Source organism: Ursus arctos, unplaced genomic scaffold (assembly GCF_023065955.2).
Source record: "Ursus arctos isolate Adak ecotype North America unplaced genomic scaffold, UrsArc2.0 scaffold_17, whole genome shotgun sequence".
Taxonomy (NCBI): domain Eukaryota; kingdom Metazoa; phylum Chordata; class Mammalia; order Carnivora; family Ursidae; genus Ursus; species Ursus arctos.
The window spans coordinates 24022810-24042727 of record NW_026622841.1 but is presented as its reverse complement, the minus strand read 5'-3'; the positions used below and the strand labels follow the sequence as shown (position 1 = coordinate 24042727).

General features: G+C 38.8%; 1 protein-coding gene across 3 annotated transcripts in view; it reads right to left on the bottom strand.

Annotated features, from left to right (window-relative positions):
• Window positions 1–19918, bottom strand: part of DYM (dymeclin) — a 334659-nt gene that overhangs the window by 267531 nt on the left and 47210 nt on the right. For all 3 annotated transcript variants that reach the window (XM_048218645.2, XM_057313102.1, XM_048218650.2), the window contains exons 3-5: window positions 16039–16091; window positions 6732–6825; window positions 5596–5729 (exon numbers count right to left, since the gene is read on the bottom strand). In XM_048218645.2, coding sequence (XP_048074602.1) covers window positions 5596–5729; window positions 6732–6825; window positions 16039–16091 — 281 coding nt within the window. The remainder of the gene's footprint in view (window positions 1–5595; window positions 5730–6731; window positions 6826–16038; window positions 16092–19918) is intronic.

Here is a 19918-nt window from a genome sequence, read left to right as displayed (position 1 = left end):
CATTGATCTGTATCTGCACTAATGCCAATACCACACTGTTTCAATTCCTATAACTTTGCGATATAGTTTGAAATCAAGAGCAAGCCTATCAGTAAAGTTTAGGGATTTTGTTCCACTGATAACAGAAAAGAAAGGGAGAGAAAAAAGAGATATATCAAAAAACAGTATCACCTATTGTAAGGTCAAGAACAATTCAGGAGGTCCTAGAAGCATTTTAATTTTTCTGCAAAGACAGATCACAAATCTTAAATGCAAAATATTTCAAAAGAGTAAATCCTTGTTTTGAGTTCTTTCTAGCAATTGGTTTCTTTTTTTTTTTCTTGCATTACCCGATTAATGAAATTAAACTGTTAAATTTTATACTAAGACAAAAATAAACAAAACAGAAACAACTCATCTGCCAATTTCAGGCTTACCTCTTGAGCTACAGCCTGCCCCAGGCCCTAAGGATTAGCTCAAGGACAGATCAGAGAACAGTGAAACCCTGTTGCCTTGAGAGCCAAAGTACCTCGGCCATCTGAAAAAATTCAAAACTAGTTTCAAAAGAGGGATTTACCTCTACTGCATTTAGCTAAATGAATACATCATGGATTTTGAAGGTCTTCCAGAGAGTCTCAAAAAGGTCTTCAGCCAGCGATGCCTGGGTGGCTCAGTCTGTTGAGTGTCAGCCTTCGGCTGAGGTCATGATCCCAGGGTCCTGGGATCAAGTCCCACACTGGACTCCTTGTTCGGCACAGAGCCTGCTTCTTTCTCTGCCTGCTGCTCCCCCTACTTGTGCTCTTTCTCCCCCGCCCCCCATGCTCTTTCTCGCTCTCTCTGACAAATAAAAATCTTTTAAAAAAATTAATAAAAACTTAAAAAGGTTTTCAGCCACAGGAGAATGAAAAGGAGTTATATTAGAGAGGTCTGATTATGGATTATTCTTTTAATTTCCATAAATATTCTATCTTCTATCATTTTTTTTTCTCATTTTGATCTCTCAGAAGTTGGAAGTTTTTCTCAACTGTTCAGGATCCTTGATTCTCCATTTACGAGCCAAAAGGAGGCCAGTGCTGATGGCGGCTCCGTGTGCAAGGCACAGCCTGCCAAGTGCTGGCTCCCACGGGAGGGTTCGGAGCTGTTTCATTGAGGGACACCCAAACATCAGCATCTCTACATCTTCTTCCTGTTTTCAGTTCATTTTCTCCAGAAGGGTATGCATTAACCTTCTGGAAGGAAGGGGATGCAGTGGGTACAACCCCAGTGCCAGCATTCTCAGAAGCCATGTCAAGATGCCTCACTCCTCCATTTGTAGCCTTTGCTCTTAGCCCTGTTCTCAGTATGCCACCCCTCCACTGTGCCCCAGAGCTCCCACAGGAAGGCTCTCCTGGCTCAGCCTCTCAGAGAAGACATTCTAGCATTAACCGGGGAGGGGGTGGTCTCCTGACTGCGCATGGTGGTGGACAAGAGCTGAGCATCCAACTGCTTCCTTCAATCACTCCTCCCAGGTGTCTGCCTTCAGAGACACCTGGTACTTCCAATTCCTAAGCCTTTCCAGGGTTCTATGGCAAGAACTGCCTGTTTCCTGGAGTTCTCCAACCCTGAAGGCATTTAGCCTTCAGCTTTCACTGATCAGTTGAGTTCATCATTACTCAACTTTCCAACTTGCAAAATGTTATTAACATTGTGTTCCCCTTTCCTCCTCTTTAAACTTAAAATAAATTCATGATTTTTTAAAAGTCCCTCTACTGATATTTTATTGGGGTTTCAGAAGAAACCAAAGATAAGCATGTGGGTTCAATCCACTATGCTTGAGAGCAATTCCTACGAAACAAAATTTTTTTGAATAAATTTATATTAAACTATTTTATGCCGATGAAATGTGGTTAAGCAAGCATTTTACCTGGACTCGACAAGTCTCCGGTCTCTTTTCTACTCTCCACAGAGCCACGCTAACTGGCTGCTGTGTGTGCCCAGCTCTTGGCAGGTGACCCAGGTCCTCCATCCCCTCAGTGCATGCCCACAGCGCTGCTGGCACAGGGGGTATGTTCCTCCAATGCAAACGCTCACTCCCTCTCTGTGCTCTTGCTTCTAGTGCCCCCTGCTTCCCTGCGCTTTCCAGTCAATTCTTTCCCCTTCTGTATGTGTGTGCTTCTATCTTCAGTCTCAATCTCCAAAGGCTTCTTCCCTCATTTTAAAAAAATGTAAAAATATTTGTAAAGAAACTATAGTTGCCTTCCACTGGAGGCTATGTTCATACAGCAGTTACTCCAAAGAGGCCTCCTGTACAAAACAACTAGTTCTTGGCTAAAATACACCTTTTAGTGCATTGACGGACTTCCAAAAAGTAGAGGAAATCTCCAGGGACCCTTCCACCACAACCAAAAAGAACAACCACAGGCGAACAAACTGTGGCTTGAATCCAAAGTAAAATACTGAGCAGTAAACAGATTCGAAGGGTAGGGTGACCCAGACGATGAAAGCCAATACAAAGCTGCCAGTACAAAGCTGTGCCACCAGCTTGCCACTGGGAAGCTGAACCTGAGATGTCACATGAAGCCGAGAACCTCTGAAAGAAGTTAAATGGCCTCACGCGATGCAGCCTAGATCCCTCTAGAAGCAAATGCAAATCCCTCCTTTATTTGGGGCCTCAGATTAAGATGAACAAACGAAAGCTCACTATCAACATCATCAAATACATAAAGAAACAAACCACTGTAAGTGTTTGCAGAAACAAATTACAAATTCATACCCCTGAGGACTTAAAATACTGGATTTATGAGAGGCAAAACATAAAATAAGTATCAGTTATTACCTTGGGGTAACGGGGGATGCTACCAAGACAGAAGACCATACACACATTGAAGGCCAAGGGAAAACACAGAATTTGGTAGGACTTCATAGTTTTGCCTGGGGCTAGTTTTGTCCCCTTTGACTATCCTCGAAGGCATGCGATAATGGAAAGTTATATTTACAAAATGATACAAATTCCCTCCAGCAAACAATCTACTACCACGCCATACGTAGCTGTGGGGAAATGTTCATGCAGGACATCCTCACAAATGTCTACTACAATCGGGGAGCTTCTAGAGAGTCACATAACCCTCATAAAGCAGGCTTCTCCGAATGTGCCAGCAACACCCATCACATCAGCAGAATTACAGTGAATCAGAACCAAAAGAGTCCTCAAATCCCTCAGCTGTTTGTAGATGGTCCTCCGCTTCTGTCAATTCAACCTTCGAACAACCCGTACTACTGTCTATTCTCTCAACCCCCGCACAGTCTCCCAAGTGGTCTCCCGTGCACGAGATTCTGAGATTCACATACTGATGAACAGATGTTTTTAGGTTGCATAGTGAGCTTCCTCTTTTTTTTCTTTTTTTTTTACCATTTAACATATATATGCATTTAATTTTATTACTTCTATAAATTGTGAAAAGACATTAAAAGAAAATGTAAAAAGGACTTACACCAGTGATAAGCAGAAATCTCAAACTAATGACATGTATGACTAAAATGAAAATTACATAGGCCAAAAATGAGAAGTCTTTCACCTTAAAAAGATATTTACTGGACTTAAAACTGGTGGATCAACAGTCGACTCAACTGTAAAGGAAAGAATAGAACAAAACAATGTGTAAAATCCAGAATTGCTAACTCCATATAAAAAAAGAGGACAGGGGCGCCTGGGTGGCACAGCGGTTAAGCGTCTGCCTTCGGCTCAGGGCGTGATCCCGGCGTTATGGGATCGAGCCCCACATCAGGCTCCTCCGCTATGAGCCTGCTTCTTCTTCTCCCACTCCCCCTGCTTGTGTTCCCTCTCTCGCTGGCTGTCTCTCTCTCTGTCGAATAAATAAATAAAATCTTAAAAAAAAAAAAAAAAAAAGAGGACAATCTGTCAGTGCACGGACAGAATTACCAATATCAGACCTCACAGATGGCTCTTTTGGTGAGACAAGCATCTTGATAATGCGGCTCATGGCTGAAAAAGTGTCATTTTTACACTGCCCTCACTTTAGGTTATGTAGGATGTACAACAAAACTGTGCTTCTAGGGGTGCCTGGGGGGCTCAGTCGGTTAGGCATCTGCCTTCAGCTCAGGTCATGATCCTGGAGTCCCGGGATCAAGCCCCACATCTGGCGCCCTGCTCCGCGGGGAGTCTGCTTCTCCCTCCGCCACCTCCCCACCATTCATGCACGCGCACGTGTGCGCTCGCACACACGCTCTCTCAAATAAATAAATAAAATCTTTTAAAAAAAACGCAAAAAACCATGCTTCTCAAGCTGGGATATGAGTGGAGAGCGTGGGTACAAAGAGGGTTCCTCAGGGCCTCAAGATAAATACAGGACATCTCCAAAGTCCATCAACTTACTCAGCGGTATGTAATGACAAATAATTTTACATTAATACAATATTATTGTATTTATTTTAAAGTACAATGCACGCATAATTGTTTTGACGTAAAGCAAAACAAAGTGTTGGGTTTGCAGGTTCTTGGCTGGCTCAGCTCTCAGGCACCATGGGGTAAACATGAACTCCATTCTTGCTGCTAGACCTTCTGTGAAAACGTTTGCAACTCCCCAAGCAGGGCTGGTTTTGGTACTTTCAGCACCACAAAAACAAAGCCTAGCCTTACAAAATTAACACATACAAGACACAATTCTGATTAAAAGTTCTGTTTAAACATCAGTACATGTTTAACAAATACACATTATCACCATAGTAAATTGAACACATTTATTTCTTAAAACTCAAAACCCAACATATAAAGCTCTAGGTAGGCAAAAAGCCTAAAGAGGAAAGAGATGTGCTTTGAAAAATGAACCCAGGAATCTTAGGAGCAACACTGCCTTTGCCCTCAGAGAGATGTTAGCTGAAGAGTAGATGCAGAAAATTCTTTTTTTCTTTTCATAATTTTCATTTCTAATTATATTCCCCATATTTCATGTAAGAATCCCATTCTGCCCTTCTACTCTGTCAGATGTAAGTTTTAATGCTAAGAAATGAAACACCATCTTGAAAACTACAGACCCTCCCAACTACTGGCAAAGAAAAAAACCCCAAAAAACAACAACAAAACCCCAGATTATCATGAGAGAACAGTAACCTTTCCCTGTGTCTTCAGAAAAAGACCACACATTTCAGCATCATAAAACTGTCCTTAAATGTTATTTCTGACCAAGTAGTCCCAAAGACCCAGGGACTCTTCATCCTACAAAGTCATCTTTGACATGTACAAAATCTGTAATTCTGATTAGTCGTCTCCCTTAATGTGTCGCCCCAGTAATAACACGGAAGTTGACATCTCTGCTTTCTGAAAAGTATACTTGTGGTTTTTAATTTTATTTTTCACATGCATGGAAGTCAAAAGTCAATAAAAGTTTCAATCCTACTTGGCTTTCTTATTTAAAAAGAAAAAGGAAGAAAAAAAAATTTGAGAGTCTTGGCTCATTGAAATTAATATAGGAGAAAAAAAGAGTGACAGGGCCAGGTCATTTAGAAATGAAAATTATAAAAAGAAAAATAGAATTTTCAAAATTCTACTTGTATTCCTAAAATTTTATCTTTCTATGTCACACATGCTGTTACTAGAATATCTTCAAAAGCAATACTTACTGTAACTGCCAGGAGATTTTTCTTCATAAGTAAAATGAAGTTGCAGTTCCTCCTCTGACATCTCACAGATGAAAACTTTCAGCAAACAGCAAATAATAAACAAAGCGTTGTGTGTCTGCCAAATGAAGATGTGGCTGGAAAGACCAAAATCACACAAGAATCCATATTTAATCACGAGCATGAGCACCATCTAGATAGTTCATGATTTCTCAAGCACTTTGCCCATTCTGTTTGTAATATAAAGACAATGTCTGTATCTTTTCATGGCTCATGATTTATTACACCACTACAGTCTACTTCATGTTTCATTCTTTGTATTTTACTCAGTGAGTCAACCTAACAAAAATATTTTCCTTAGGCATGACTGCTCTTTGTTCTTAACTTCATACTTGTCCCACACACAGGCAGTTCAAAGAAAAGTGAAAAAAAAAATTTTAAGTATAATAGAATAAAGAGAATATATGCAAGCACACAATCAAAATTTTAAGTAGGGCACTGCCAGCAGCCCAGTACAATACTTGCTATTTGTAGTAGTAACCATGAACTCAAGAAAAATTTTAACTGGATTCAATATAACTTGTTTGGAAGCAGGGCAATGAAAATTTTTGAAGAGATTGCCATCCAAAAATGGTTTTAATAAATGCTTGAGTGCATAAAAGATTAACCTTCCAATGTATCAAATATAAAATTATAATACCTATGTTAGCTATAGTGGAATTAAAATAAAAATAAAATAAAATTATAATATCTAATCTGAACCTTCTTTCATTTACTAGGAAAGATAAAAAGGAAACAGATGTGGAATGAAATAATCCTCAAACTTGGTCATTATTTAAACTAGATACGAGCAGCAGTGATAATGGAGGGGAATTACCTTTTAAATAATAATTACATCACTATTAACCTTCTTAAGAAATACATTTCTGAAAATTGTCTAAAATGTTGAAATCAAACAGATTCCAGAATTAATAATCTCACCACAAGGACTTGGACAGTAAATTATAACCTCTCTTTTACTTTTTAATAATGAGAATTCCTTTATAGCTTTCAAAAGACCATAATCTATTTCTACCAAAAAATGAAAAATACTCATATTTCTAAATATAAAGAGAACATCATTTTATCAGCCAGCTTACTTCTGACATTCTGCCGAAAGTTTTAGTTCTTTGGTTCTAGAAAGGAAGACCTTAATTAGCGCACCAAGGTTTCCTGTTCGAGGGTTGTTTACAACTGCAAGAGAAGATAAGGTATTAAAAGTTAAAATTAAAAACCGAAATCAAAGTGAACATATTATAGTATTTATAAAACCAAGTTGTCAAACTGAAGTTGCTCCATAGGCAAACCTGTCACTTTCACATCTAATTAGGGAAATAAACAATGAGAGACATTGTTGTTTGGCCTTAATTCTGAACAAAAAATGATCTGCAAACTGAAAATGACAGACACAGTAGGAGAAAGTAGCCAATTCATCTTAGAATTCAACATTCTAGGGGCGCCTGGGTGGCACAGCGGTTAAGCGTCTGCCTTCGGCTCAGGGCGTGATCCTAGCGTTATGGGATCGAGCCCCACATCAGGCTCTTCCGCTATGAGCCTGCTTCTTCCTCTCCCACTCCCCCTGCTTGTGTTCCCTCTCTCGCTGGCTGTCTCTCTCTCTGTCGAATAAATAAATAAAATCTTTAAAAAAAAAAAAAAAAAGAATTCAACATTCTAAAGAGAAGAGGTAAGAGTTGATATATACTCAATTTATACACATATATATTCTCTTCAGAAAAGCAAATGTTAGGGATGTCTGAATGGCTCAGTTAAGTGTTTGACTCTTCATCTCAACTTGGGTCTTGATCTCAGGGTCATGAGTTCAAGCCCCAAGTTGGGCTCCAAGATAACTGAATTCGATATAATTTGTTTGGAAGCAGGGCAATGAACAATTTTTGAAGAGACTGCCATCCAAAAATGGTTTTAAAAAATGCTTGACTGCATAAAAGATTAACCTTCCAATGTATCAAATATAAAATTGTAATACCTATGTTAAGCTATAGTGGAATTAAAATAAAAATAAAATAAAATTTTAAGTGGAGACTAGTTAAAAAAGAAAGAATTTAGAAAAGAGAGAGAGAAAGAAAGAAAAGCAAATGTTAAAAAAAAAATGATCCCCAGTATATAGAATACAATAAACTATAATGGTAAAACTCTGTTCAGATAATCATAAATCATTCTAATGAAAAATAAACAGAAACATAAAGCAATATGGCCAGGGAGAAGCTATTAGTTCAGAAAAAATTTTAAGGAATTTGTTTAAAAAATTTTTAAGTTTAAAGGTGGACATTTCAGCAAATCCAGACAAAGAATTGAGCAGATACTGTCATAAGAATCAGAAGATCTGATTTCTAGATCCAAGTCTATAATTAACAGAATATTAAAATTCAAACAAATTACTTTTTTTCTTCAACCTCACTTTTCACATCAAAAGAAACAACAGGTAACAGAACTAATATACAATAAGTGCTTTACCCACATCATCTCATTTAATCCTCAAGACCAACTATGGGAGATAAGCACCAATATCACCTCCATTGAACAGATCTTCATGTCTACGTTGTTACTGCTCAAGGATACATGCTTATCTATTGGTTCCAATCCTTGGCTCTAAAATGCTGTGCTACACTAACCCCTATAAACAAGAAATTAGACTTAATGAAAATATAAAGTTCTATCGGTCTGCACAGTAAGACACATGTGATGGTTAATTTTATGTATCAAATTGACTGGATCACAGGATGCCCAGGTATCTAGTGAAACATTATTTCTGGAGGTGTAAGTGAAGGTGTTCCTGCACTTTAATTTTCAATGGAGTAAAGCAGACTGGCCTCTCCAAAGTGGGTGGTCATCATCCAACACATTAAAGGCCTAAACAGAACAGAAGTCGGAGGAAGGCTGAATCCTCTCTCTGCCTTACTGTTGAGCTAATACATTGGTCTTCTGCCCTTGGACAGGAACTTAACAACACTGGCTCTTACGGTTCTCAGGTCTTTGGACTCGAACTGCAACTTACACCACTAGCTTTACTGGGTCTCTGGATAACCCTACTACATCACAGAAGGACAAAAGTTAAGAACCCATCAGAGCTAGAGAGTATTACGCTAAGTGAAATAAGTCAGAGAAAGACAAGTACCATATGATTTCACTCGTATGTGGAATTTAAGAAACAAAACAAACAAGGAAAGGAAAAAAGGGGGGGGGATGAGAGACAAACTAAGAAACAGACTCTTAACTATAGAGAACAAACTGATGGTTCCCGGGGGGGGGGGGATGGGTGAAATAGGTGATGAGCACTGGGTGATGTATGAAGTGCTGAACCACCAGACTGCACACCTGAAACTAGTATCACACTGTATGTTAACCACCTGGGATTTAAATAAAAACTTAAAAGAAAAAACTCATCAGAAAAGACAGACTCTTGAGTCAGAACCTTTAATTTTACTGATGAAGAAAAAGAGGGCACCTGGGTGGCTCAGTTGGTTAAGCGTCTGCCTTCGGCTCCAGTCATGAACCCATGGTCCTGGGACTCAGTCCCATACTGGGCTCCCTGCTCAGCAGGGAATCTGCTTCTCCCTCTCCCTCTGTCCCTCCCCCCTGCTTGTGCGTGCTCTCGTGCGAGTTTGCACTCTCCCTCTTTCCAATAAATAAAATCTTTAAAAAGAAAAAAAAGAAAAAGAGACCCAGAAAGGTTAAGTTTTGGGCCCAAAGTCAACAATGTTAGTGACAAATGCCCAGTCTTTTTGCTTTACGAATGGTTTTCAAACTGTGAGATTCCAGAGTTCTGAATATTTCCCTTTTGAAATATATTTTTAACTGTTTTGAAAAATGGAAATGCAAACACTCAAACCCATTGGCCTATGCTGCCAGAAAAATTCATTTTTATGCAGACCTGAGATTTACGCTTTTGCTGCCATCTCTATGCATATATTTGAACTTCTTGAAAAGGTGTCAAAGATTTGGAAAGATGGACCAAGCTTCAACTACATCTTAAATATTTTACAATCCAGGTATGTACCTACATACTTTAAAAAAATCACGCATGGGAATAAGCATACCATTACAACATACCTGCTTTGTGCTCAGTAACTGTCAAGTTAACTCTGGTCTAGCTGCTGGGTAGGGATTCTTGTCACAGCTTGAGTCAACGCAAGTTACTGTGTAACTTCCCCATTGTGATGAAACATTGCAGCACCTTGCTATTTGAGTGTGGTTCACAGAGTAGTAGCAAGAGCATTATCTGGGACCCGCTGCAGAATCCCAAGTCCACCACCCTGCACCTACTGAAGTAAACAGTGCTTCCCAAAGCCTAATGAGCTTTTAAATCACAAGGCAGTCTTACTAAAGTTTAAATTTTTTTAAATATTTTTTATTATATTATGTTAGTCACCATACAGTACATCATTAGTTTTTGATGTAAAGTTCCATGATTCATCACTTGCGTATAACACCCAGTGCACCATGCAATACGTGCCCTCCTTACTACCCATCACCGGCCTATCCCAATCCCCACCCCCTCTCCTCTGAGGCCCTCAGTTTGTTTCCCAGAGTCCACAGTCTCTCATGCTTCATTCCCCCGTCTGTTTACCACCCCCCTTTCTTCTTCCCTTTCTTCTCCTACCGATCTTCCTACTTCTTATGTTCCATAGATGAGTGAAACCATATGATAATTGTCTTTCTCTGCTTGACTTATATCGCTTAGCATTATCTCCTCCAGTCCCGTCCACGTTGCAGCAAATGTTGAGAAATCGTTCTTTTTGATGGCTGAGTAATAGTCCATTGTATATATGGACCACATCTTCTTAATCCAGTCATCTGTTGAAGGGCATCTCGGCTCCTTCCACGATTTAGCTATTGTGGACAATGCTGCTATGAACATTGGGGTGCATATGGCCCTTCTCTTCACTATGTCTGTATCTTTGGGGTAAATACCCAGTAGTGCAATTGCTGGATCAGAAGGTAGCTCAATTTTTAACTTTTTAAGGGACCTCCACACTGTTTTCCAAAGTGGCTGTACCAACTTGCATTCCCACCAACAATGTAAGACGGATCCCCTTTCTCCACATCCTCTCCAACATTTGTTGTTTCCTGCCTTGTCAATTTTTGCCATTCTAACCGGCGTAAGATGGTATCTCAATGTGGTTCTGATTTGAATTTCCCTGATGGCTAATGATGTTGAACATTTTTTCATGTGTCTGTTAGCCATTTGTATGTCTTCATTGGAAAAGTGTCTGTTCATATCTTCTGCCCATTTTTTGATTTGTTTATTTGTTTCTTGTGTATTGAGTTTGAGAAGTTCTTTGTAGATCTTGGATACCAGTCTTTTATCTGTACTGTCATTTGCAAATATCTTCTCCCAATCCGTGGGCTGCCTCTTAGTTTTTCTGACTGTTTCCTTGGCTGTGCAGAAGCTTTTTATCTTGATGAAGTCCCACAAGTTCATTTTTTCTTTTTTTTCTCTTGCCTTTGGAGATGTGTCATGAAAAAGGTTGCTGTGGCCGATGTCGTAGAGGTTGCTGCCTATGTTCTCCTCTAGGATTTTGATGGATTCCTGTCTCACACCAAGGTCTTTCATCCATTTGGAGTTTATCTTTGTGTATGGTGTGAGAGAGTGGTCAAGTTTCATTCTTTTGCATGCAGCTGTCCAATTTTCCCAGCACCATTTATTGAAGAGACTGTCTTTTTCCCACCGGATGTTTTTTCCTGCTTTATCAAAGATTAGTTGCCCAAAGATCCAAGGGTCCATTTCTGGGTTCTCTATTCTGTTCCATTGGTCTATGTGTCTGTTTTTGTGCCAGTACCATGCTGTCTTTGTGATCACAGCCTTGTAGTACAGCCTGAAATCCGGCAATGTGATGTCCCCAGCTTTGTTTTTCCTTTTCAACAATTCCTTGGCAATTTGGGGCCTTTTCTGGTTCCACACAAATTTATGGGCTGTTTGTTCCAGTTCTTTGAAAAATGTCATTGGTATTTTGATCGGGATGGCAATGAAAGTGTAGATTGCTCTGGGTAGCATGGACATTTTAACTATGTTAATTCTTCTGATCCATGAGCATGGAATATTTTTCCATCTTTTTGTGTCTTCTTCAATGTCTTTCAAGAGTGATTTGTAGTTTTTAGAATATAGATCCTTTACGTCTCTGATTAAGTTAATTCCGAGATAACGTATGATTTTTGGTGCTATTGTAAATGGAATGGATTCCCTAATTTCTCTTTCTTCAGTCTCATTGTTCGTGTATAGAAATGCAACTGATTTCTGAGCATTGATTTTGTATCCTGCCACATTACTGAATTGCTCTATAACTTCTAGTAGTTTGGGGATGGAGTCTTTTGGGTTTTCCATATAGAGTATCATGTCATCTGCGAAGAGAGACAGTTTGACTTCTTCTTTGCCGATTTGGATACCTTTTATCCCTTTTTGTTGTCTGATCGCTGTTGCAAGGACTTCTAGTACTATGTTGAATAACAATAGCAAGAGTGGGCATCCTTGTCATGTTCCTGATCTTAAGGGAAAGGCTTCCAGCTTTTCTCCGAGAATGATATTTATAGACATATAGACTTTATATGGTTCCTGATTCACAAAAACTAAGACGACTAGATATTTGACCACTCAGTCACTATTTTACAATGCTAAAAATTGTTTTCTAGTAATATAATGGTATTGCTTTCCTTTAAAAAAAATCTTATAAGATATATGCTAAAATATTTACGGATAAAATGATAGGAGTCCTGAGGTTTGTATCTAATATGTGAGAACACGCTGCTTTCTGTTGTTTGTTTTGTATATCCTTTTCAGTTATCAGCTTTTCTGTACATATTTCATACTTTCATTATGGGTGAAATGTAATGGTGAGAGACACAGATGAGGCCTGCCCATGAGGTAAAAATGGGTGAAACTGGAAGATGAGCTTAGAGCCATTTACTACGTTATTCGGCCCTCATTTCTAGAAGTGTGAAACTTCTAAAAATCAAACACCCGTGAAAACATACAAACAGAAAAAAGTTCACGGAAATGCTAATTCCAGATAGACGGTCCTTCTCCCCCCAAAAACAGAGAACACTTTCACTAACTATAGAGTTCATAGAACTGATATAAGTATTTATTTGGTAATCAATGGACGGTTAGCAAAGCTAACTGCTTGAAAGTACCTCTGAGGACTAAATCTCCCCCTCAGTGTCTACTCCAACCAGAAAACTTATCTCCTACCAAGTCACTTTCTACACCAACTCTGAGGCTACAACCCCCAGGAAACAACTGGGAAGAAATAAACACGCCAGACACTGAACAACATATGCTAGAGGGACAGGTAGAAAAAATGTTGATTCAGATGTTCGATCCAGGAATTTTATAATTCCCTCACACTCCAAAGCCAAGGAGTATGGGTAAAGTCCCACTTAAACCACTCAAAACCTACACAAAATAAAACCTGCTTGGGTTCTAGAAATTAGGTTGGATAACAGCATCAGTCCGCCTTCAGGCTAAAATTAACCAGCAGATTCAACAAGCATCTACAGGATCCACGTGAGGGACAAAGTTAATAAACGCATGCTCTCTGACAGCAAACAACGGGCCTACGTAGGTACTCCTTGCACCTTTACCCTGCTTTATTTTTCTAAAGAGACATATTACATGAAAGGAGATATATTAATTTATGCTCTGACTCCCTATTCAGACAGATCCATGAAGTTAGGAATCCAAGTCAGTCTTCTTTGCCAGAATATAGACTACGTTATGGAATATATAGCACAGGTTATAGGAAAGAGCAGGTGCTCAATAAATATTTGCTGGTTTAATGAATAAGAAAAAACAGTAACACTGGGGTAAGGAATAAGCTATGCTAAAATTTCAGCCAAAGGGCTGAATCAAAACTATCAAACGGGGGTGGCACCTAGCTGCTCCAGTCAGTAGAGCATGTGAGTTCGAGCCCCACATTGGGTGTGGAGCCTACTTTTAAAAAAAAAGGACTGGGGCGCCTGGGTGGCTCAGTTGGTTAAGTGTCTGCCTTCAGCTCAGGTGATGATCCTGGAGTCCTGGGATCAAGCCCCATATTAGGCTCCCTGCTCAACAGGGAGTCTGCTTCCCCCTCTGCTCCTCACCCTGCTCTTGGGCTCTCTTGCTTGCTCTCTCTCAATAAATAAATATTCTTTTTCAAAAAACTGTCAAATGAATTTAGTAACAAGCATCATCGGTGGAAGATGAGAAATTCATCTATTTAAAAAAAAAACCCTCAGAGACACTGGGAAAAAATGAGTATAATGAAAAGAGAGCAGTTTGACATCCAGGAAAAACAAAGAATGATTAAAAACAAACCAAAAAATGAAATAACTAAAAGATGCACTAGAATCTTGACAGAACTGTTATGTATAAAACACTGAATCCAAGATATAAAGGAGGAAATTCAAGACATGAAAGGCGACAAAGAAAAAGAAGATACAGAAAGCAAAGAACAGAAATCCAACCTGAATGTTAATAGGTGATTCTAAGTTGGGGGAGAAGAAACTCAAACACAAGTAAAATCAAAGCCAGAACTAAAGAAAACCTCGGAACTGAAAAAGACCTTAATGAACCAATTAAAAAAAAAAAAAAAAACCCTCATCAACTTACAGGCAAAATCATAAAAAAGGATAATGAGAAATAATCATAACGGTTAAAGGAAAAAGTCTAACAAAAAAAGAAACAACAACAAAAAAAATTAGGGTCCTCTCAGGTAACCACCTTCTTACACCATACATAAAAATAAATTCAAAATGGATTAAAGACCTACAAGTACGACCTGAAACCATAAAACTCCTAAAAGAACACACAGGCAGTAAATTTGAGTTCAGTCTTTGCAATATTTTTTTGGCTCTGTCTCCTCAGGCAAGGGTAACAAAAGCAAAAAGTAGACAAGTGGAACTACATAAAACTAAAAAGCTTCTGCGCAGCGAAGGAAACCATGAACAAAATGAAAAGGCAACCTAGTGAATGGCAGAAGATATCTGCAAATGATACATCCAATCAGAAGTTACTATTCAAGGGGCGCCCAGCTGCCTCGGCTGGTGGAGCACACGACTCTTGATCTCAGCGTGACAAGCTCAAGCCCCACCCCACTGGGTATAGAGAGGACTTAAAAATAAAATCGTTTTAAAAAAAAGTTAATATTCAAAATATGTAAAGAATTCATACAACTCAATACCAAAAATAACCCATATCTGATTAAAAAAAAGGCTAAGGACCCAAACAGACATTTTTCCAAAGAAGACACACACATGGCCAACAGACACAAGAAAAGATGCTCAACATCACGAGTCAGGGAAATGTAAGTCAAAATCACAGTGAGATTTCACCTCACATCTGTCAGGATGGCTAAAATAAAAAAGACAAGAACTAGCAAGTGTTGGCCAGGATGTGGAGAAAAGAGAACCCTCGTGGCCCTATTGGTAGGAAATGTAAACTGGTGCAGTTGCTGTGAAAAATAGTATGAAGGTTCCTCAAAAAAATTAAAAATAGAACGACTATATGACCCAGCAATCCCACTTCTAGTATTTATCCGAAGAAAATGAAAACACTAACTTCTAAAGGTATCTGCACCCCCAGGTTCATTACAGCATCTACGACAGCCAACATATGGAAGCAGCCCAGGTGTCCGCTGATAGATAGGTGGAGAAAGAGGATGTGGAATATACATACAGTGGAATATTACTCTGCCATAAACAAGAACGAAATCTTACCATTTGTGACAACATGGATGGACCCAGAGGGTACCATGCTAAGTGAAAGAAGTGTGAGAAAGACCAATATGTATGATTTCACTTATATGTGGAATCAAAGAAAAAAAAAAGAAAAAAAAAATCAAAACAGACTTGTAAATATAGAGAACAAAGTGGTAGTTGCTGGGGGAAGTAGGGGAGGAAGGGGAAATGGGTGAAATAGGCGAAGGGGATTAAGAGATACAAACTGCCAGTTATAAAATAAGTAAGTCACAGGGACTGTAAAGTATAGCATAGGAAACAGAGTCAATAATATTGTAATATCTGTGTATGAGGACAGATGGTAACTAGACTTATCATAATGAGCATTTCATAATATATGTAAATGTCATCAAAACCAAATCACTGTGTTGCACACCTGAAGCTAATGTAACACTGTATGTCCACTACCTTCAATTAAAAAAAGAAAAGAACAAGCTGAAAGAGTATGGCTGAACAGAGTCCATTACCACTCCTGTAAGTAAACTAGCATGTGTCTTACTCCTACTGACTAAACGTTCCCTTCGATCACTGAGCACCATGAATAGAATTATTATTAAATATTATCAAGAATATGTCACTTCATTAATTCAATTCATATGACACTACCAAAATTTATAACAGAAACTGAAATAAATGCCACACACATACATATACACACATGATCATTTTGCCCCTTACCTAAAGACCTGCAGACTGAAATGGTTGCTTCCTCCAAAAGCTTCAGCTCGGTGCTGGCAAGATAGAAAAAAGGTAATTAGTAACTCCAACACTAAATATGTACACACTAACCAGTTAAAGGAATACATAAAAATAAAGAGAAAAACAATTTAGGAGGAAAATATGGTATACAGCAGTAAACAATAAAATCAACAAAATAAAGTTAAGCTTCTATTTTCAACACAATTAGAAAATGTACTATAATTCTCAATATGAGATTCCTAAAAGAGAAGCACTCGAGGAGCCCTCCCTTTCAGGCACTGGGGCAGGGGAAGGGAGGAGTGGAGAGACTTAGAAAAATACAAGAAAGTTACTCTAAAGTACCAAGCACAGAGCAGGGGCCCCAACTGCCTAGTTTGAAGGGCAGTACCGATCATGGGGTTATAGTTATTTGGGGAAAATGCCATTATTTTTAGGAGATACAAGGAATCTCATGATATCTGCAATACCTTCAAATAGATCAACAACAAAGAAAGAACAAGGCAAGAAAAGAGAGAGAACATATACATAAGCTTCAATAATTTGTAGACATATAGGAAAACAGAAACAGAGACAGATGCAAAGTGACAGAGAGACAAGAGGTACAGACACAGACAGACATAAAACTCAGAAAAAAACACAGGGGAAAGCTTTATGACATTGGAATTGGCAATGAGTTCTTCGAAATGACACCAAAAACAAAGACATTAAAAGAAAAAATATGTAAGCTGGGCTTTACCAAAATTAAAAGCTTTTGCACATCAAAGGATACTATTATAGAGTAAAAAGTCAACCCAACAGAATGAGAGAAAATATTTGCAAATCATGTATCTGATAAGAGACTAATACCTGGAATATACAAAAACAAACAAAAAATCTGACTCAACAACAAAAACCACAAAAACAATCCAATTTTAAAATGGGCAAAGGATTTAAACAGACATTTCTTCAAAGAAGACATAAAAAAGGCTAACAAGACATATGAAAAGATATGCAACAACACTGGTCAGTAAGGAAATGTAAATCAAAACCTCAATGAGATACCACTTTCACACCTATTAAAATGCCTATTTAAAAAAAAAAAGGAAAGAAAGAGAAAGTAAATGTTGGAGGGGATGTAGAGAAATGGGAACACTTGTGCATTACTGGTAAGCATGTAAAATGCTGCAGGTGCTATGAAAAAGAGTATGGCAATTTCTCAAAAAATTAAATATAAAATTACTATGTGATCAAGCAATTCCATTTCTGGATATACATATACCCAAAAAGGACTGAAAGCAGGGATTCAAACTGACATCTGTATACAATGTTCACCATCATTCACAACAGTCAAAAGCAACCAAAGTGTCCATCAATGGATGAATCCCGGTGCAAAATGTGGTACATCCAAATATTATTCAGCCTTAAAAAGGAAAGAAATTCTGACACGTTACAACATAGATGAACCTCGAAGACAGTATGCTAAGTGAAACAAACCAGCCATAAAAAGACAAATACTGTATGATTCCGCTTATATAAGGCTCTTGGGGTAGTCAAATTCATAGAGAGGGAAGTAGAATGGTGGTTACCAGTGGTGACGTTGGAGGCAGAGATGGGAAGTTAGTGTTTAATGGGTAGAGTTTCAGTTTGGGAAGATGAAAAAGCTCTGGAGACGGATGGTGTGTTAAACGACAAAGTGAATATACTTAATGCCACAGAACTGTCCACTTAAAAATGGTTAAGATGAGGGGTTCCTGGGTGGCTCAGTCAGCTAAGTGTCCAACTCTTGGTTTTGGCTCAGGTCATGATCTCAGGGTCGTGAGATGGAGACCCATGTCGGGCTCTGTGCTCAGCGTGGAGTCTGCTTGAGATTCTCTCTCCCTCTGCCCCTCCCCACGCTGTGCTCTCTTCCCCCCCCTAAAATAAACAAATAAATCTTTCTTTTAAAAAGTGGTTAAATGATCAATTTTATGTTGCATGTACTTTGCCACAAAAAAAAAAAAAAAAAAAACGCACATTCAAATTCCAATTCCAGCTCAACCGTTAGGAGTTACATGATCTTGGGCTAGTTTCTTAACCCTTTATGTCTTCATTTCCTCATATATACAACAGAGATGATAATGAGCGTGTCTGCTCCATGAGTGTTGTCATCATTAAATGCCCTAACACCTATGAAGTGCTTACAACAGTGTCCAGCACAAAGTAAAACCTCAGGAAATCACAGCTTACAGTATTGATTCCAAAATGTAGTGGATTTTCCCCCAGTTAATTAAAATAATGCTTTATGCTTGTATAACCCTTTAAATGTTTTTCACAGCACTTTGAAATTTATTAGCACATTTAAATCCCATGATGACCTCTTCTAATAAGCAGAACAGTTATAAACCCTCTTTTTATGTACACATAAATACATACGGAATGTATTATTAAAATTGATTTCAGGGGTGCCTGGGTAGCAGAGTCGTTAGGCGTCTGCCTTCGGCTCAGGGCGTGATCCCGGCGTTCCGGGATCGAGTCCCACATCGGGCTCCTCCGCTGGGAGCCTGCTTCTTCCTCTCCCACTCCCCTGCTGTGTTCCCTCTCCTGCTGGCTGTCTCTGTGTCAGATAAATAATAAATAAAAAAATCTTTCCAAAAAAATTGATTTCACCTGCTTCACTTTTCTAACGTGGTTGTTGGAAAACTTGAAATTACACGTGTCTCCCCTGTATGTGCATGAGAGCCGCTCTAGAACCTGTCTCCCAACAAGTGATGACAGTCCCATATCTAAGTATTACACATACACACAGCTAAAACCTACTCATTACTTCAGTGAACATGCCATTACCTTGGGAATCTCAAATTATATTCACATTCAAAAAGATAAGTGTCTTTTCAAAGTTAAATCTGTAAGTTCCTCCCAAGACTGAAGATTTTTTAGGCAAAACAACCCAGAGATGATCCCACAATAAAGCGTGTATGGGTCTCCAGTCTTTATCACTGTATTTTTATTTTATTTACAAAAATATTTTTAGTGTCTGCCCGCCTCACAACGTCTGTCAGTCTGCTCATCTCCCCATCCTTTTCTCCTATCTTCCCACCTAACAGGGTTGTTCAGCGTGACCCCACTCCCTGACTACTGCTGACTCAATCAGGGATAGAAATCTAATGTAAGCCACTCCAGTCGTGGGGAATTTGGAACTGAGATGGAAAGACAGGCTTTCCATACGCCTGGAACTTGGCTGCAAAGCTGAGCGTTATGAGAAACCATCCCTATCCACTGAGAAGCAGAGAAAGCCAGTTAGTAAGAAAAATGACTAAAAGAGCTTTGAGGAGAAAAGCAGAGACTAACAGAAAGGACTCTCACGATTCCTGCCGGCCTTCCGATTCTTGGGATCAGTCCTTCCTAAAGCCTAGCTATGTTTTCGATCTTGGATTCAATGAGACATCCCTGTCTATTCATCACATATGCCCCTCTTTCTGGCAAATGCTAAATCAAATTGATTTCTGTTAATAACCAAAAGACTTCTAATTAATAAATCACTGTGGTCAGATTTAATAATATACATTAGTAGTTGGCAAGAAGTAGAAACTATGAATTACTCAATTTATTGGTTACTCAAGCAAAAAATAAAAGAGGTATAAATGCTAAAGACTGTAAATAGCTTTATGAGGTTAATAACTAGACCACATGCATAAAATCTGTTTCAGTGGTACTTCTACTTTCTTCAGTCAATAACACTCTCTTAAAACTCGCTGGAACCAAGAGCTTCAATTATATACATGTGGCTCCAACCTTCAAAAGCTTCTATGTCTGTTCATTCAGCAAACACTGCCTGGATGCTCAGGACACGCTGGGTTCTCTGAAAGATGCTGCCTCTGCCTTCAGGTTACACACAGAAATA